The sequence below is a fragment of the Brachycentrus maculatus genome, unplaced genomic scaffold (assembly GCF_059751285.1).
Source record: "Brachycentrus maculatus isolate JH-2025_06_01 unplaced genomic scaffold, ASM5975128v1 h1tg000059l, whole genome shotgun sequence".
Taxonomy (NCBI): domain Eukaryota; kingdom Metazoa; phylum Arthropoda; class Insecta; order Trichoptera; family Brachycentridae; genus Brachycentrus; species Brachycentrus maculatus.
Genome location: NW_028280813.1, coordinates 424642 through 443936, shown reverse-complemented (window position 1 = coordinate 443936; position 19295 = coordinate 424642). Strand labels below are relative to the sequence as shown.

Here is a 19295-nt window from a genome sequence, read left to right as displayed (position 1 = left end):
TACATACCCGCCGATTTTTTTGGCGTTTGCAAAGGCAGAGTGGTGTGGCGTTCTATTCTCTCTGCCTACCCCTGCGGAAGCGGCGTGATGGCTATTTAGTTAGTTTAGAAGAATTGTTTCAAACTGCAGTGTGATTGATATGTTGCAACTTGGTTATATATACTAGTTAGTAAGTAGACTGAATGCAGTCGAAATGCAATCTCTTAGAAGAATGTGCGACAAAACGATGTATGATAGATGTTTGAATAGTGAAATAAGGAAGGAATGCAAAGCTGAGATAAGCATTATCCATAAAATTAAGAAAGGCGTGTTGAGATGGTTTGGACATGTAGAACGAATGAGTGACGAAAGAACGGTAAAACAAATTTATGAGACGAATGTTAGCGGGAAAAGAAGCAGAGGAAGACCGAGAAAAACATGGCACGATCAGGTATGCCAAATACTTGAAAGTGGTCAGGTTAGGAGTCGTAACAATCGGCGGGTATGTATGAGGAGATGCATGAACGTGGAAGAGGCGAAGAATGTTTGCAAGGACAGAGTGGTGTGGTGCTCTATTCTCTCTGCTTACCCCTGCGGAGAAGCGGCGTGATGGTTAGTTAGTTAGTTAGTTAGTTAGTTATACTAGTTAGTTAGATAGGCCATGTTATAAGTGAGGCAGAACGGGGCGGCTGGAGGCGTTTGAGATGTGGTGCTACAGGCGCATGTTGAGGATTCATCAGTCGGAGCGTGTAGGGAACAACGGGGTATCAAGCTGGGCTGGGGAGTCTAGAGGCTTACTAAATAAAGTGGCCAAATGGATAGGCCATAATATAAGGCACCCAGGCCTGCTTCTTACAATTGCGGAGGGTTTGTCGCTCACTCCTTTCAACAACGTCATATATTAAAAATTGTAAATTTTCAGTTGTGCATGTTTTCGGAATGCCCAGAAAATGTACTATATCCCAGCAAAAGCGGCATATTTTCAGCTTAATATTTACCCGCTACAGGGCAGAAAGTGTTGTTTTTGCATTTTGAAGAAAAGGTATTGTTTAATTATTTTTTTAAACATACTAAATATTTTTCAAATGGAGAAGAAACCGTCAGGTTTTACCTAAAAAGATCTGTTGCACAGTAAAAAGTTCAATAAGTGGCTTGATATTTATTTTTTGAATACATTTTATTATATTTTTAAACCTTAAAAACGATCTCCTGAAAAATCAAGTTTTGAAAGGAGTAAGCGATATGTGAAGGCACAAACTACAGAGGATGACCCCACTTGACCTACATGGACCAAATTATCTCCGACATGCGCTGTAGCGGGTACGCCGAGTTGAAGAGACGAGCGGAGGATAGAGACTGGCCATGAAAGAAGCAGACCAATCATCACGCAGATTGAAACCCACAAAGAAGAAACATATTTTTGTAAAAACCTATTTTTTTCGACCTTATGAACCTAAATGTTGAAAGGGAGTTTATTGGGTTACCTGTAGCAGACCCTGAGACTCTTGCACCCTCGGAATGTAGTATCAGAGCATCCACAGCTTTGGAGAGGGGACGTCCGGCCACCTTAATGACACGGTCAAATCTGAAAATGTGATTCATGCACCATTTTGAGTGTGTCCGAATACTTGTTCATAAAACTGGATTACGTTCACTTGGGAGTAATTTTTCCTTTTTTTTTGCGTGTGCGCAAAGTGATCACTCTGGCCAATGTCTGTACCCGACGGATTCTCCAGTTCTTTGGTCACGTTGCGCGTGGCAACGAGGATAGCCTGGAACGACTGGTTGTGATGGGTAGCCTGGAGGGGAAGAGAGGGAGAGGAAGATTCCCCGCAAGATGGACCGATGGAGTCAAGGTGGTTGGAGCGCTACGTGCAGCGCAGTCAAGGGATAACTGGAGAAGAGGCATTGCTTCTGCAAGGGTCACAACCCTCAGCAATGAGGAATAAGACGGAGAAGAAAGAAAGAAAATGACCACTTAACCGTCCTGTGACAGCATTTACATAAGCTTTGTAACTGCCCAGACATCCGTATTCTTCTTCATCTATGTTTAAAAAATGTAAAAAACAACTCCTAATCGGAGATAGTCCAGAGATTTGTGAATAAGTATTTGGACACACTCTAAATGCTGTATACAACTAGATTACTCCGCTTTCGTTTGATCCGAATTTCGGCCTCTCGTTGTATCGGATGGCCGCATTTAGTCAGCGCTTGACGGCGCATTAGAATAAGCAAGTTGGTACGTGCTGGGAGCTGCGTAATATGATTTCCATACACATATGAACCGGGGTTTTTCGGTACCCTGCGGATCTTGTGTAATTTTTGCATGATCAGTACAGGGATTCACGAACAAAGGCTTGAACAAACTCAACATATCGCGATTTGCGATGCAGATTTATCCATCGCTCTCCTCACCTCCGCCTTCGTCCGCCTCTGTGGTGTAATGGTCAGCGTGTTTAGCTACCGTGCTGGAGGTTCCGGGTTCGATTCCCAGGGGGGGGCGAAAATAAATATTAGTGATTTAACACTGTAATATTTATTTAACACACTATCTGCGGGAAGAGTAATTTTACCTTTCCACTCGACTCATCGTAAATTGCGTGTAAGTTTTTTTTACGCATGACTTTTGCGGCATCTTTTGATCTCATATCCATGTATACAGTATGGTTAAATGTTATCACTTCTTTTCAGAGATGTGTGTTAATATTACCCTGGACTAGTTCCTGAAGCGCAAGAGGGATCACCTTGCCTTCGTGTAAGTAATGATCAAGATAACACTGCGTCCATTTGATGCAGTGCCCTATGCACCATTAGGTGTTATATACCAAAAGGGTTATAAGTAAGCAAGTAACACTTCCCACCTGGCCGCAAGTAGCGCGGGCGCGCCGCGCGTCTTGAAGTGCACGGCCGTGGCCGCCAAGAGCGCGTGCAGCCTGGTGACGAGACGCTGCGCGGCCAGGCAACACGGCCCGGCCGGCGCGGGCAGGTTGGCCAGCAGGCGGCAGGCGCCCGCCATTTGCAGCAGCTCCGAACATGCGGCGCGCTCGCGGTTCTTCAATGCCGCGCGGGCTGAAATACGACAAGTCTTTAGCATTTCCTGATTTTTAAATTTTATTATTCTTATCCTTTTAACCGCGTTAACTTTCTTCCTGAGAGACGCCCGTGCGCGGCGGTATTTTGCCGTTTTTTAAATGATTACTTTTATCATGTATTTAGTTAAGAAACGATTTATTTTCCGAAACAAAAACGTTCAATGGGATTCATTGTGCCTTTTTGGTACTCCATAATACCCTTGTGTCACATTATTCTTGAAATATAGCGTAATATAAACAAATAAGATCGTAACATAAATAAATCAAAGCACGCATCGTGTGTCACTCTTGACCACTGGCGATGCGTAGCGTCGAGAGTGAGACAGATATAGGGCATGATTATGGCGCGGACTAATTACCGACCTCAAGAAAAATCAGGGATCTGTTCTTTTATTTATCCTTGTGATGTTACAAATTATTAATCAGATATTTCAACAGATGTCATAAGGCCAAGGATTGACGTATTATTTTATGCAAAGTTCCACACCATGAAAAAACCTTCCACGTTGAACTGAGGTTGGAAACTTGGAGCAAAGTAAAAACACATACGCTTATGTCAGCCGCGTATGGGGCATGTTTTGTTAAAACACATACGGTTATGCGAGCCGCGTGGATCCGGTTAAAGAAATACTTGAATTTCATACTATTTCTGTGAGCCTAAGCGGCGTAGCTTATTTCTGTGAGCTTAAGGCTTGAACAAGGAATAATTGAAAAGATTAGGAAGAGTTCTTTACGATTTTTCTTGTTTCTGAGTTTCTATCTCTGTCGCGAAGTGTTAGGCCTGCAATGGGTCGTAGACATTTCCGATGTCCTAAGAAGGCTTTTTTCAGCAGCCTACATGCCTTAGAAAAGAACCAACACAGTAAAGAGAATTTATCCTCAGACAAAAGACTTAAAAACCAACAAAATTGATCATTACGGGGTCTCATTTATAGTCCTACCTATGTCTTGGTGCACGGGCTTCCTGTAGGGGAGTCCTACCAGCTCGCTGCGCAGCCTGCCGGCCACCAGCTCCAGGGTGGCCAGCCTGCGGTTGAGGTGCGTGCACAGCGCGAGCAGCGTCGGCCCGAGAGCGCTCCGCACGGAGCACAGCTGCCCGGAGTACTCCATGCCGGACGATTCCTGCAGACAAAATGCGCCCAGTAGAACTCACAGCAATTTTTTTACAAATTTAAGTTTAACATAAATTTTAATAAAAAAACCATATCCGCTCCCTAAGTGGAGTATATGGAGTCTACAAACTGTGAACGATGAATGATAAGGAGAAGAAGAATATGGAAGTCTGGGCATTTACGGGGCTTACGACCGTCATAGGCTGGTTTAAGTGATCACTTAAAGTGTTTAAGTGATCAAAGTGATCACTTAAACCAGCCTATGACGGTCGTAAGCCCCGTAAATGCCCAGACTTCCATATTCTTCTTCATCTTTGATGAGATGTCAAAAAATAATATTTGAAAATAACTCCTGTAATTGGAGATAATCCAGATTTTGTGAACAAGTATTTGGACACACTCAAAATGTTGTAAAATGATAAGGAGAGTGTTATATTCATTTTTATTTCATCATGGAGACCTTGGGAGAACATGAGAGGTGCTGGAAGACCCCAAAAGAGACGGTCCATATTACCATACCACAAAGTTAACAATGCTTTTAATACACAAAATATAAATAAATAAATAAAAATGTCTCAGACAATACCTGGGAATCGTCTTCCACTCCCATTATGGAGGTCAGAGCGTTCAGCAAGGCTTCCGCCGCGGTCCACGGGCTGCTGGACCTCGCCGACAGCTCCAGGAGTACGGAAACCGCGCTGGATACGACCCATTTGGCGTTAGAAGCATCGCTGCACAGCTGCGTCAGCCACTCGGTCCACTAAACACTCGATACAAGGCCATCTGTTATACATGCCAAAATCCATCTCGATTTTTTTAACATTTTGAGTGTGCCCAAATACTTGTTCACGAATCTGGGTTTTGTCCATTCAGGAGTTATTTTTTATATTTTTTTGACACTCTTTTATTTACAGGTCTTTTGATCTGTCAATATTTAGAACTATCAGGGCAAATCCGCAAAGGCCCATATTTTTTGCCCATGCTAGGTACGGCCAAATCCGTAAAGGCTCAGTTTTTGAGCATATCCAGTAAGAGGAAAATTAGCAAAGGCCCATTTTTTGAGACTACGCCAGGTATGTTCTAGCAAATCCCCAAAGGCCCATTTTTTGAGACTACGCCAGGTATGTTCTAGCAAATCCCCAAAGGCCCATTTTTTGAGCCTATGCTAGGTACGGCCAAATCCATAAAGGCCCATATTTTGTACCCATGCTAGGTACAGGCAAATCCGCGAAGGCCCATTTTTTGAGCCTGTGTCAGGTACAGACAAATCCCCAAAAGCCCATTTTTGGTGCCCATGCCAGATAAGGGTAAATCCCCAAAGGCCCATATTTTGTGCCTGCACCAGTTACGGGCAAATCGGACAAAGGGTTAATACAAAAGCTGACAACTGCTATATCACGGATCTCACAGAACTTCACTTGACTTCAGTTCACACGGCCTACCTTGTCGCAGTACTTGGAGTTGGCAGACACCTTGCTGAGCAGCAGCGTCAGCAGTTTCATCAGGGCCGTGGGTATCTTCTGACTCGAGGAGTCTCCGTCCTCGGCGTTCTTCAGGAGCTGGTCTCCGACCACGTCCGCCATGGACGAGAGGCGGCAGGCGAGGTCTCCGGAGCCGCTGTCGTCTAAAGGCAAGAGGGAGATCGAGAATTTTTCATTATTAACTAACTAACTAACCATCACGCCGCTTCTCCACAGGGGTAGGCAGAGAGAATAGAGCGCCACACAACTGTCAAAACTTTGCAAACATTCTTCGCCTCTTCCACGTTCATGCATCTCCTCATACATACCCGACGATTATTTCGACTCCTGACCTGGCCGCTTTCAAGTATTTGGCATAACTGATCGTGTCAAGTTTTTCTCGGTCTTCCTCTGCACCTTTTTCCAATTACATTCGCCTCATAAATTTGTTTAACCGTTCTTTCTTCACTCATTGGCTCCACACGTCCAAACCATCTCAACAAGCCTTTTTTAATTTTATCGATAATGCTCATCTCAGCTTTGCATTCCTTCCTTATTTCACCATTCAAACATCTATCATACATCATTTTGCCGTACATTCTTCAGAGAGATCACATTTTCATGGGATTCAGTGTAATTTCATCCTTCTTTTGCCCACTCCGTGCTTCACTTCCATACATCAGGGTTGGACTCAATCCCTTGGTTGGTCAGCGCACTCGGCTACCGTACTAGAGGTCCCGGGTTCGATTCTCAGGGGGCAGGGTCTAATAAATATAAGTGATTTTTTCTATCTAGTATTCATTCAATATTACCCTGGACTGGTGGGTACCTATAGCGGGGGGGCGATCACCTTTCCTTCATGTGTTAAAAAAAGAGATAACACTGCGTTTAAATGATGCCGTGCCCTATGCACCATTGGGGTGTGGATAGTGGTTAGAATGAAGGAAGATTCTCTCTTCACTCATTGCTGGATAGTGCTCATCTCAGCCTTGCACCCTTTTCTTATATCACCATTGGAACATCTACCATACATGGTCTTGCCGCACTGAGAGATGGCATCCCGACTGCGTCCAGTCTACTCTCATCCTTCCCAAACCATCCCAAGCCGCCTTCCTTAGTTTGCTGGATAGTGCTCATCTCAGCCTTGCACCCTTTCCTTATATCACCATTGGAACTTCTACCATACATGGTCTTGCCGCACTGAGAGATGGCATCCCGACTGCGTCCAGTCTACTCTCATCCTTCCCAAACCATCCCAAGCCGCCTTCCTTAGTTTGCTGGATAGTGCTCATCTCAGCCTTGCACCCTTTCCTTATATCACCATTGGAACATCTACCATACATGGTCTTGCCGCACTGAGAGATGGCATCCCGACTGCATCCAGTCTACTCTCATCCTTCCCAAACCATCCCAAGCCGCCTTCCTTAGTTTGCTGGATAGTGCTCATCTCAGCCTTGCACCCTTTCCTTATATCACCATTGGAACATCTACCATACATGGTCTTGCCGCACTGAGAGATGGCATCCCGACTACATCCAGTCTACTCTCATCCTTCCCAAACCATCCAAACCCGCCTTCCTTAGTTTGCTGGATAGTGCTCATATCAGCCTTGCACCCTTTCCTTATATCACCATTGGAACATCTACCATACATGGTCTTGCCGCACTGAGAGATGGCATCCCGACTGCATCCAGTCTACTCTCATCCTTCCCAAACCATCCCAAGCTGCCTTACTTAGTTTGCCGGATAGTGCTCATCTCAGCCTTGCACCCTTTCCTTACATCACCAATACATCTACCATACTAATTTATAATTTTTATTTACCAACGTCAGTCAGGAATCGGAGTAGGCCTTCGTTCCCTAACGCAGAAGACACGATGACCAGCTCGTGGAACAGTTCCACGGAGAGCAGTGCGGAGTCCTGATCGAAATTGGCGAAATCCTCCAGTCTGGAATCAAAGGATGATTTAAAAGAGAAACCTTTTTTTCCTTTATGTATTCATTTTCAAATCAAACACAGATTGTTTTGAGTCTACTAAATTGTATTTTATTAAAAAAACACATTAAAATTTCGCCTAGTTATGGCATTTTCAAACGAATGTGAAGATTTAATGGACTGATGGTCATTTTTTTATCATTTGTACTATTAAATTGTAAAGCCAGAAGCTCCTGTGGAATCCTTGTTGTAGCGGCGGGGGGGGGGGGCACGTGTCACAGGCTGGTTTAAGCGCTTCGGTTTACCTCATCCCACCACAGATGGGTTTTGTCTCGCATACTGTGTTACGAGTTTGATCAATACATCTACAAGTTTTAAGAATTTGAGTAGTGTGGTCGTCAATCATGGGTGGAATTGGTGAATGTTACACGTGTGTAAAGTGATCACTCAAACTAGCCTATGACGGTCGTAAGCCCTGTTTACTAATAACTCAATAATTAGACCAGATAATTTCATCATCATCAAACCCTTATCCGCACCCCAATGGTGCATAGGGCACTGCATATAAACGCAGTGTTATCTTGATCGTTAACACATGAAGGAAAGGTGATCAGCCCTCCGCTTCAGGTACCAGTCCAGGGTGATATTGAATAAATATTAGAGTGAAAAAATCACTTTTATTTATTTGACCCCCCCCCTCTGGGAATCGAACCCGGGACCTCCAGAATGATAGTCGAGCGTGCTGACCATTACACTACGGAGGCATCCAGATGTAGTAATAACATTTTGAGTGTCCAAAGACTTGTTAACAAAACTGAATAATATCCATATTATGCGAGTTATTTATCATAAAATTAAATAATATAAAAAACAACTCGCAATCGGAGATAGTCCAGATTTGTGGACAAGGCTTTGGACACACTCAAATTACACCAAGGCGATGAGCAGTCACCTCGCGATGCAGCGCCCGTACAGGATGGCGCCCAGCGCGGCGAGCTCCCCGGGGGCCGGGTCCCTCGGGCCCCCGGGGCCGTGCAGCCGGACGGCCGCGGCCCCCGCGCGCAGCACGTGGCGGTGCAGCGGCCGCTCCGAGCGGACCTGGTTGCTCTCCTCCCTCGTGCACCAATCCGTGCTGTCGCTGGGGAAGTGAAGACAGAGTTGAGTGAAATGATACCATGTTACAGTCGACCCGGGTGTTACAGTCTACTCAGTGTGACAATCGACCTTGATGTTACAATCGAACGGATGTTACAACAATCAACTTGTGGGTTACAATTAATTCAGATTTTAGAGATGACCTGGATGTTATAATTGAGCTAGATATTACAATCAACTCGGATGTTACTATCAAACCACTTAGTTACTAGAAGTAACAATCTACCCAAATGTCACAATCAATTCAGATGTTACAATTCAAACGGACTTTACAACCCACCCGGATGTTACAATTACCCCAGATGTGTCAATCCACCCAGATGTAACAATTCACCCAGATGTCACAATGCGCCCGGATGTTACAATCCACCCGGATGCTACAACCAACACAGATGCTACAATCAACCCGGATTGTACAACCAACACAGATGTTACAAACAACCAGGATGTTACATTCCAACCAGAAGTTACAATTTACCCAGATGTCACTATCAACCCGAATGTTACAATTTACCCAGAAGTCACAATCAATTCGGATGTAACAATCCACCCAGATGTTACATTCCACCCCGTTATTTCTATCAACCCAGATGTTACAATTTACCCATATGTCACTATCAACCCGGATGTTACAATTTACCCAGAACTCACAATCAATTCGGATGTAACAATTAACCCAGATGTAACTATCAACTCCAATGTTACAATTTACCCGGATGTTACAAACGACCCATATGTTACAATCCACCCGGATGCCATCTAAAGAAAGTGACTCCAAACAAGTCACCACGATGACCATCATTCTTATACAAGTATCCGACCGAGGTAAGAAAGCGTCTCCTCACAAGTGCAGGACCCGGAGCAGGGAGTGGACGGTGGGCAGGTCCCAGACGGGGTCCGGCATTCGGCACCCTGGGCCCTTGTCCCTCATCAGGTCGGAGAGCTTCATGGGGGCCCTCCTCCCTTTCCCCGCCCTCTCGGGCTGGGTGTCTGGCGCCTCCATGGTGCCCGCCTTGGCACCTTTAGTCTTGTCCGGCTGTTTCTTCGAACGAGGATTACCCTAGAGTAAAAATCGAATCTAAACATAACTCACTAACCATCGCTTTTTTGTCCGTCTCCGTAGTGTAACGGTCAGCACGCTCGGCTACCGTTCTGGAGGTCCCGGGTTCGATACCCAGGGGGCGTCAAATAAATATGAGTGATTTTTTCACTGTAATATTTATACATAAAAAACAATATTCAAGGCGTTTATATTAAAAGTAAGCAAGAAGACTTCAAGGTGTAGAAGAATCCCGCTTCGGAAAACTCCTTCGGACACATGGAACAGATCAATATCCAATGTGATATTGTTCAACATAGCGGTAGCTCTTCCTACAGGCATAACCATCGGCAGGTTGGTCCTGTGTATAGGAATGTGAAACAATCTATGTCGACGCTGTCTTAGGTAACTATCGGGAACATACAGACCAATGCTCCGGATAGTTTCAGGATTATCCATCATACCGCGCAACAATGGATAAAAATGCCTCATCAAATACACATTCCTTCTAGTCTCTAAACTATTGTAGCCGAGCATACCCTGGAGAAACTCGGTCAGGTAGAGCCAAGGATAATAGCCGACTCTTGCCGCCTCTTCTCCAGTTATCCCTTGACTGCGCTGCACGTAGCGATCCAACCACTTTAACTCCATCAGTCCATCGTGTGGGGATCTTCCTCTCCCTCTCTTCTCCTCCAGGTCACATCCTACCCATCACAAACAGTCGTTTCAGGCTATCCTCGTTGCCACGCACATCTTGCCCTAAGAACTGGACAATCCGTCGTATACAGACATTGGCCAGAGCTAAGTCGTCCAGGCGTAGTTCCTGGCACTAAGTTAGCTGAAAATGTTACCGTGGCGAAGTCCATGACAAGGCAGAGGGCCCTGTGGACGGCCAGGAGGGCCTTCACGTCCACGCGAGCCACCCCGGCACGCGTGCTCGCCACGCAGTGCGCCATGAGCGCGTCGCACGTCTGCGCCGCCTGGTGGAGCGTCAGCCGCGCAACCTCCGGCGACGGGTCCCCAGCCTGGCAAGAGGAGAAATCGATTAGCTGCTATAGCATGGGACATGGGGACGAGTGATGCATTATTCAATAGTGTTATTACTATGATTACAGAAAACACTTGTTTTTTACCACTTGAGTTTTATTATAGACTACATGTTTCAGAAGTTAAACTTCCATCATTCAGGTCTGTATAATAACTAAAATATAAAATTGTTCTATAAATAAGGAGAGGGGAAAGTAAGGGGAAGGGGTTAGTCAAGGGTTATTACTAAATGGACTGATGGTCCTTATGTAGCTATACAATTCTAGGGTTTATTATTTTTTTTATTTGTATACATTAATTTAAATCACAATTTTTTACATATTTAAACTTTTTTTTTTGCAGTGACCCACGAAGCCACCTTGTGTGTCTTGTCGGTGGAGTTCTTTTTACATACGTTTTTATTGTTTTTAACCATTTTAACCTAATATACACACAAAAAAGAGAAAAATTAAAAATACAAACATTTAACAATTTTCATAGAATAAACTCTTGATCATTCACCCAATCCTTTATTTTGCCTTTGTTCCATATTTTATTTAGACCTCTAACTTCCGTCGGTAACAAATTAAAAATGTTTGTAAGGATATATTGCAGTGTTGGACTCCCATATTTACTGTTAATTCTTGGGACTATCAAACCTTCGTTGTGGGTAAATCGTGTATCATGGTTGTCAAATTATTTTTAGAGTTATTTTCAGGATTCGGACCTCACATACTAATAAAAGAATTTCTGCTCAATAAATAGCGTCTTTTCATCTCACCAATAGATGTCTCTAGTAAAGTTCTAGTGATTCAAGAACAAGGTTTCGTAATTGGTTCATATATATATAGAGAGGAACTTCTAAGAATATGAGTAGTGTGGTTGTCAATAATGGGTAGAATTGGTGAACGTTACACTTGTGTAAAGCGATCGCTTAAACCAGGCTATGACGGTCGTCAGCCCCGTAAATGCCCAAACTTCCATATTCTCCTTCGTCTTTGATGAGATGTCAAAAAAGAATATGAAATCCATATGTTAATTTCTACTGAATAAATTGAATTTTTCATTAATTGATTCGGCAGTCACTTTGTGGTAAAATCTATGCATTTTTGATTAATGTTTTACCTCGTAAATACCACTATTTCTTAAAATCTACTGTGGCACGTGTTTCAATGCATTGCGCTTCATTTTCATCCATCATTTTCAGCATACGGTGTTTGAAAACGATGCGGAATGCATAGAAACACGTGTCACATTAGGTTTTAAGAAATAGTGGTATTTACTAAGTAAAACATTAATCAAAAATTGAATTCTGATTGGGTCTCACCTGCTGGTACGTGAGGGGAGTGCACTTGGCCATTCTCGCTGCGAGCGAGGGCAGCAGGTCCGCCAACTTGGCCGCGAAGCTCCCGGCTTGCACGCCGTCCTCCGTGTTGGCAGCGAATTGGACCATCTTGTGCAGCGCGAAGATCAACGCGCCAATCGGTTCCTAGAATTTTTGTTTTGACATATAAACATAGATGAAGAACACCTTCCTAAGACCCGTCGTAGGAAGGTTTAAGCGACGGCGCATAGGGCATTGCATTGTTTAGAAGCAATATTATCTTAACCCATAAATGCGCTTCCGTTCACGGATGGGCAGGGAGACTGGGACGCCACTCCAGCCTGTCTTTGGAAACATTCTTCGCCTCTTCCACATTCATGCATCTCCTCATACATACCCGTTGATTATTCCCACTTCCGACCTGACTGCACCCAAGTATTTAAAACACTTAATCGCGCCAAGTTTTCCTCAGTATTGCTCCGCTTCTATTACCAACCATATTCGCCTCATCAATTTGCTTTACTGATCTTTCTTCACTCATTGGTTCCACACGCCCAAACCATCCCAAGCCGCCTTCCTTAGTTTGCTGGATAGTGCTCATCTCAGCCTTGCACCCTTTCCTTATATCACCATTGGAACATCTACCATACATGGTCTTGCCGCACTGAGAGATGGCATCCCGACTGCATCCAGTCTACTCTCATCCTTCCCAAACCATCCCAAGCCGCCTTCCTTAGTTTGCTGGATAGTGCTCATCTCAGCCTTGCACCCTTTCCTTATATCACCATTGGAACATCTACCATACATGGTCTTGCCGCACTGAGAGATGGCATCCCGACTGCATCCAGTCTACTCTCATCCTTCCCAAACCATCCCAAGCCGCCTTCCTTAGTTTGCTGGATAGTGCTCATCTCAGCCTTGCACCTTTCCTTATATCACCATTGGAACATCTACAATACATGGTCTTGCCGCACTGAGAGTGGCATCCCGACTGCATCCAGTCTACTCTCATCCTTCCCAAACCATCCCAAGCCGCCTTCCTTAGTTTGCTGGATAGTGCTCATCTCAGCCTTGCACCCTTTCCTTATATCACCATTGGAACATCTACCATACATGGTCTTGCCGCACTGAGAGATGGCATCCCGACTGCATCCAGTCTACTCTCATCCTTCCCAAACCATCCCAACCCGCCTTCCTTAGTTTGCTGGATAGTGCTCATCTCAGCCTTGCACCCTTTCCTTATATCACCATTGGAACATCTACCATACATGGTCTTGCCGCACTGAGAGATGGCATCCCGACTGCATCCAGTCTACTCTCATCCTTCCCAAACCATCCCAAGCCGCCTTCCTTAGTTTGCTGGATAGTGCTCATCTCAGCCTTGCACCCTTTCCTTATATCACCATTGGAACATCTACCATACATGGTCTTGCCGCACTGAGAGATGGCATCCCGACTGCATCCAGTCTACTCTCATCCTTCCCAAACCATCCCAAGCCGCCTTCCTTAGTTTGCTGGATAGTGCTCATCTCAGCCTTGCACCTTTCCTTATATCACCATTGGAACATCTACAATACATGGTCTTGCCGCACTGAGAGTGGCATCCCGACTGCATCCAGTCTACTCTCATCCTTCCCAAACCATCCCAAGCCGCCTTCCTTAGTTTGCTGGATAGTGCTCATCTCAGCCTTGCACCCTTTCCTTATATCACCATTGGAACATCTACCATACATGGTCTTGCCGCACTGAGAGATGGCATCCCGACTGCATCCAGTCTACTCTCATCCTTCCCAAACCATCCCAACCCGCCTTCCTTAGTTTGCTGGATAGTGCTCATCTCAGCCTTGCACCCTTTCCTTATATCACCATTGGAACATCTACCATACATGGTCTTGCCGCACTGAGAGATGGCATCCCGACTGCATCCAGTCTACTCTCATCCTTCCCAAACCATCCCAAGCCGCCTTCCTTAGTTTGCTGGATAGTGCTCATCTCAGCCTTGCACCCTTTCCTTATATCACCATTGGAACATCTACCATACATGGTCTTGCCGCACTGAGAGATGGCATCCCGACTGCATCCAGTCTACTCTCATCCTTCCCAAACCATCCCGAGCCGCCTTCCTTAGTTTGCTGGATAGTGCTCATCTCAGCCTTGCACCCTTTCCTTATATCACCATTGGAACATCTACCATACATGGTCTTGCCGCACACTCTTCTGAGAGAATTTTCTGATGTGATTACCCGTAATATGGTGCCGTCCTCTCTGGTCAGCAGGCACTTGTTGAACGCGATCGGGGACAGCGTCTCTTCTTCAGGTAATAAGTACGCATCGAGATGGTTGTAGAGCAACTCCAGGATGGTCTCCAGAAGGTCCGGCTTCTTCATGACCGCTTCCGGTAAACCTGTCAACAGAACAAATGATTAAATCCGGGATCAATGCTGAAACTTGACCTCAATCAAAGCGACAACTATTGACATACAACATTTTGAGTGTGTCCAAATACTTGTCCACAAATCTGGATTATCTCCAATTAGGAGTTTTATAAATACATTTTTTTTTTTACATCTCAACATAGATGAAGAAGAATATGGAAGTCTGGGCATTTGCGACAGTCATAGGCTGGTTTTAGTAATCACTTTACACACATCCCTCACTCCTTTCAACAACGTCATATATAAAAAAACTTGATTTTTCAGGAGATCGTTTTTAAAGTTTTTAAACATAATAAAATGTATTAAAAATAAATATCAAGCCACTTATTGAACTTTTTACTGTGCAACAGATATTTTTAGGTAAAACCTGAAGGTTTTTTCTCCATTTGAAAAATAATTAGTATATTAAAAAAAATAATTAAACAATACCTTTTTTTCAAAATACAAAAACAACACTTTCTGTCATGTAGCGGGTAAATATTAAGTTAAAAATATGCCGCTTTTGCTGGGATATAGTACATTTTCTGGGCATTCTGAAAACACGGACAACTGAAAATTGTCAATTTTTGATATATGACGTTGGGGTGAAAGGAGTGAGCGACATGTGACATTCTACTCATGATTGTAGTGTGGTTGTCAATCATGTGTAGAATGGTTAATGTTACATGCGTGTAAAGTGATCCTATGACAGGTCGTAAGCCCTGCAAATACCCAGACTTCTATATTCCTCTTCATCTCTGTCGACATGCCAACATATCTTCTTACCCTTATCCCTGCACTCAAAAAAATTATCTTACTACAAGCTGAAGACGACACAAGCAAACATTCACGGTAGAATTTTCATCTGGCTGATTCATCTTCTTTTTCTTCTGTGCGTGTCATGTCAGGTTCTCCTGATGTTGACTATCACTTGGGAGTAATTGTCCTTGTCTCGGGCAGCTCTAGACAGTCCTGATCCCCGTCCAACCTGGTATATTCCGGAGCCAGGAGATTTATTTATTTATTTATCTATCACCATCATCATAATCATCGTCATAATCATTGTAATCAACATAATCATCATCATCATAATCATAATCATCATCATAATCATTGTAATCATCATAATCATCATCATCATAATCATCATAATCATAATCATCATTATAATCATCATCATAATCATTGTAATCATCATAATCACCATCATCATAATCATCGTCATCATAATCATCATCATATACATTATAATCATAATCATAATCATAATCATCATTATAATCATCATAATAATCATCATCATCATAATCATAATCATCATCAAAATCATCATCATCATCATAATCGTTATAATAATTATCATCATTATAATCATCATAATCATAATCATCATCATCAAAAAAATCATCATAATCATCATCATCATAATCATAATCATAATCATCATCATCATCATCATCATCATCATCACCATCATCATCATCATCATTATTATTATTATATTATTAAGGATATTTATTTATTTCCGGAGCCAGCCTTCTGAATGAATTGATTGATGTTGTACGAACCTAAGTACAGCTGTTCCCGGACCTCCCAGGACTGGTAGAAGGACTTGCGCAGGAGGGAGACGATTTCAGAGCAAACAGCTGAATTGTTCACTCGGCGCCTGTGGAAATGAGATCAAGTTACGACTGGGCCACAAGTGTCTTAAATAAACCCTGAATTGGTATATTAACCCTTCCCTTACGATGCTAAAAACTTCCGCGCGTTTCGGTGATATCACTCACTCCTTTCAAGAACGTCATAAATCAAAAATTGACAATTTTCAGTTGTGCATGTTTTCGGAATGCCTAGATAATGTACTATATCCCAGCAAAAGCGGCATATTTTCAACTTGATATTTACCCGCTGCAGGGCAAAAAGTGTTGTTTTTGCATTTTGAAGAAAAGGTATTGTTTATTTTTTTTGTTTTAAATAAACTAAATATTTTTCAAATGGAGAAAAAACCTTCAGGTTTTACCTAAAAAGATCTGTTGCACAGTAAAAAGTTCAATAAGTGGCTTGATATTTATTTTTAAAACATTGTATTATATTTTACTTTAAAATAGTTCTCCTGAAAAATCATGTTTTTTGATTTATGACGTTCTTGAAAGGAGTGAGAGATATGTATTTTATACACTACATGAAAATGTGGTTTAAAAACGGGAAAAATGTGAATGTTCCTAAATGTTGCTTTTATTGACCATAGCCGATTGACCATAATTACCTGAAAACGAGAAAAAAAGACACCGTATGTGGCCGTTATAAATGGCGTAGTGACACGACCGTCGCGCAAGGCGATCTGCACACTACTGGACTGGCGGAGTAAACATGTTACAACATGTGAAATTATTTATTTCCGTCGCTGCAAATGAATAACGTTATATTATAATCCTTTCATGTAATACATGATTATATTACGGAGGAATACAAAAATTGTGAGCCCGTATCTATTATATTTTATATTGATATTCTCATTTTTAAAGTGGAGTTGTAGTAAATACATATCACCGGGAGGGCAAGTTGTAAATGGCCTTTAATTAGACTGTGCTGTGGTAATAACCGTAATGGTCCATAAAAGGTCTATTTTAAAGGCCAAAATAGGTATCAAAGAGTCCTTTTAAGGACATTTCTTCACCTGTTACCGTCCTGGGTGGAGTGGACGTTGATGGATATCTGCGTGAGCACCGAGTGGCTGCTGTCCTGGTGGGCAGAGCTGTCCTGGGAGGCGGTGTCGCGGTAGCGGAGGGCCCCCAGCAGGGACAGGAGCCCCGCCACGGCCACCCTGCCTACTCCCGGATCCCTGTTACATTATATATATATATATATCAAACCAAATCCGCTCCCTATGTGAAGCATATGGAGTTCACAAACGGTCTCCAGGCTTTTCTGTCAAAAAAATAGCTTTTTAACACTTAATTTGGTTACTTAATGACTTTATGGATGGTGGAAGCAGGTTTTTTTCACAAAATGTGGCATGTGTTTTGTTCGATGTATTTCTGTGATTCAGCTCTCGAGGTTTAGTCACAAAGCGTGCTAAATTTGCGTGCTTTGCTGTAAGGTGTGGTGTTCTACTCTTTCTGCCTATCCTTGTGGAGAATCTGCGTGTTGATAAGATAAGTTTGGGACCATATGAGCATGCCCACTCACCTGGAGAACTGGCCCTTCCGGAACACCATCATGGCCGTGTCCCTCTGCAGCACGGCCACCGCGCGCACGACTCGCGTCGCGGCGGCCGCGTCCGCGCTGGGGTCCACGCACCTCTCCAGCACCGAGCGCAACTCCGCCTCGCAGCGGGACAGGGCCGGGCCGCACGAGCGCTGCAGCACCTCCAGCGTGTCTGGAAACAGGGGCGAACTGGGCCGATATAGACGTGAGATTACGATTCACGATAAAGTTGACACTAAATTGAAATAATTTTGATATTTTATGACACTAAATCACCTCCAGCGTGTCTGGAAACAGGAGCGAACTGGGCCGATATAGACGCGAGATTACGATTCACGATAAAGTCGACACTGAATTGAAATATCAGGTTCGTGCCGCCCAGGACGACCACTGCTGTTGTTTTTGCACTTTGAAGAAAAGGTATTCATCTATGTTGAGATGTCAAAGAGATAATATAAAATTGACAGGCGCCGTGGCGTAATTGGGTAGACGCTGGCATCGCGGGTTCGATTTTCGCCAAGTGCAAAATCAATACAAGAAAGATTTATTTTCGATTGGTCTGGGTGGTTGTGGTATACTTTTCACATTTACCTTCCCCATATCATTACTGTCCTACCTGCAGACAAGCTTCTGAAAGGAGAGGCTTTGCGGGTTATTCCTTTAAAAAAATAAAAAATAACTCTATAATTGGGGATAATCATCAATTAGAAATAATAAAAATAATATAAGAAATGAAAGAGGCTTATACCCAGGAGTGGACGACAGAAGGCTAGAGAAGAAGAAGAAGGTATTCTACATACCGGGCAAGGCGGGCAGAGGCAGTCGCTTGAGCGCCTCCTGCAGCGCCCCCTGGCAGAGCTGGGCCAGGATCCGCCTGGCGAGCCTCGTCAGGCTCGCCACCATGGCCGGCGGGGCGGCCGGCGGCGCGACGGCCAGCAGCGCCAAGCACAGCGCCAGCAGGCCCTCCGCCGTCATGTGGCAGCAGTGCTGCCGGCTGTCGCAGGGTACCAAAAAACCCCGGTTCATATGTGTATGGAAATTATATTACGCAGCTCCCAGCAAGTACCAACTCGCTTGTTCTAATGCGCCGTCAAGCACTGACTAAATGCGTCCATCCGATACAGCGAGAGGCCGGAATTCGGATCAAACAAAAGCGGAGTAATCTAGTTGTATATAACATTTAGAGTGTGTCCGAATAATTGTTCACAAATCTGGATTATCTCCAACGGGGAGTTTCCTTTTTATTTTATTTATTGTAACTGCAGACAGTTGGCAGAATTCCATATTGAATTGTTGGGTAATATATCCAAAATTAAACAAGGTTTGTTGGATTGAATTCTACATTTATTTATGTATATGTTAATACGTGACGCGTTTCCTCTTACTAAGACATTATCAAACACTCTATAATTTTATGTTTGATGTCTGTAATGTAATAAGGCGAAACGCGTCACGTATTGACATAAACATAAATAAATGTACAATTCAAATCCAATAAACCTTGTTTAATTTTGGATATATTACCCAACAATTTCCTTCATGTGTTTAACG

The 19295-nt window shown here is 43.6% G+C and overlaps 1 protein-coding gene across 1 annotated transcript in view; it reads right to left on the bottom strand.

Moving 5' to 3' along the window:
• The window catches only part of FANCI (Fanconi anemia complementation group I), a 36127-nt gene that overhangs the window by 5946 nt on the left and 10886 nt on the right, over positions 1–19295 (bottom strand). Inside the window, exons 9-23 of the mRNA XM_088256210.1 lie at positions 18545–18738; positions 17727–17916; positions 17215–17379; positions 16106–16203; positions 14367–14527; positions 12127–12288; positions 10625–10798; positions 9580–9794; positions 8532–8717; positions 7468–7592; positions 5626–5807; positions 4770–4943; positions 4013–4193; positions 2841–3048; positions 1464–1564 (exon numbers count right to left, since the gene is read on the bottom strand). Of these exons, the coding sequence (XP_088112336.1) occupies positions 1464–1564; positions 2841–3048; positions 4013–4193; positions 4770–4943; positions 5626–5807; positions 7468–7592; positions 8532–8717; positions 9580–9794; positions 10625–10798; positions 12127–12288; positions 14367–14527; positions 16106–16203; positions 17215–17379; positions 17727–17916; positions 18545–18738 (2516 nt within the window). The remainder of the gene's footprint in view (positions 1–1463; positions 1565–2840; positions 3049–4012; positions 4194–4769; positions 4944–5625; positions 5808–7467; positions 7593–8531; positions 8718–9579; positions 9795–10624; positions 10799–12126; positions 12289–14366; positions 14528–16105; positions 16204–17214; positions 17380–17726; positions 17917–18544; positions 18739–19295) is intronic.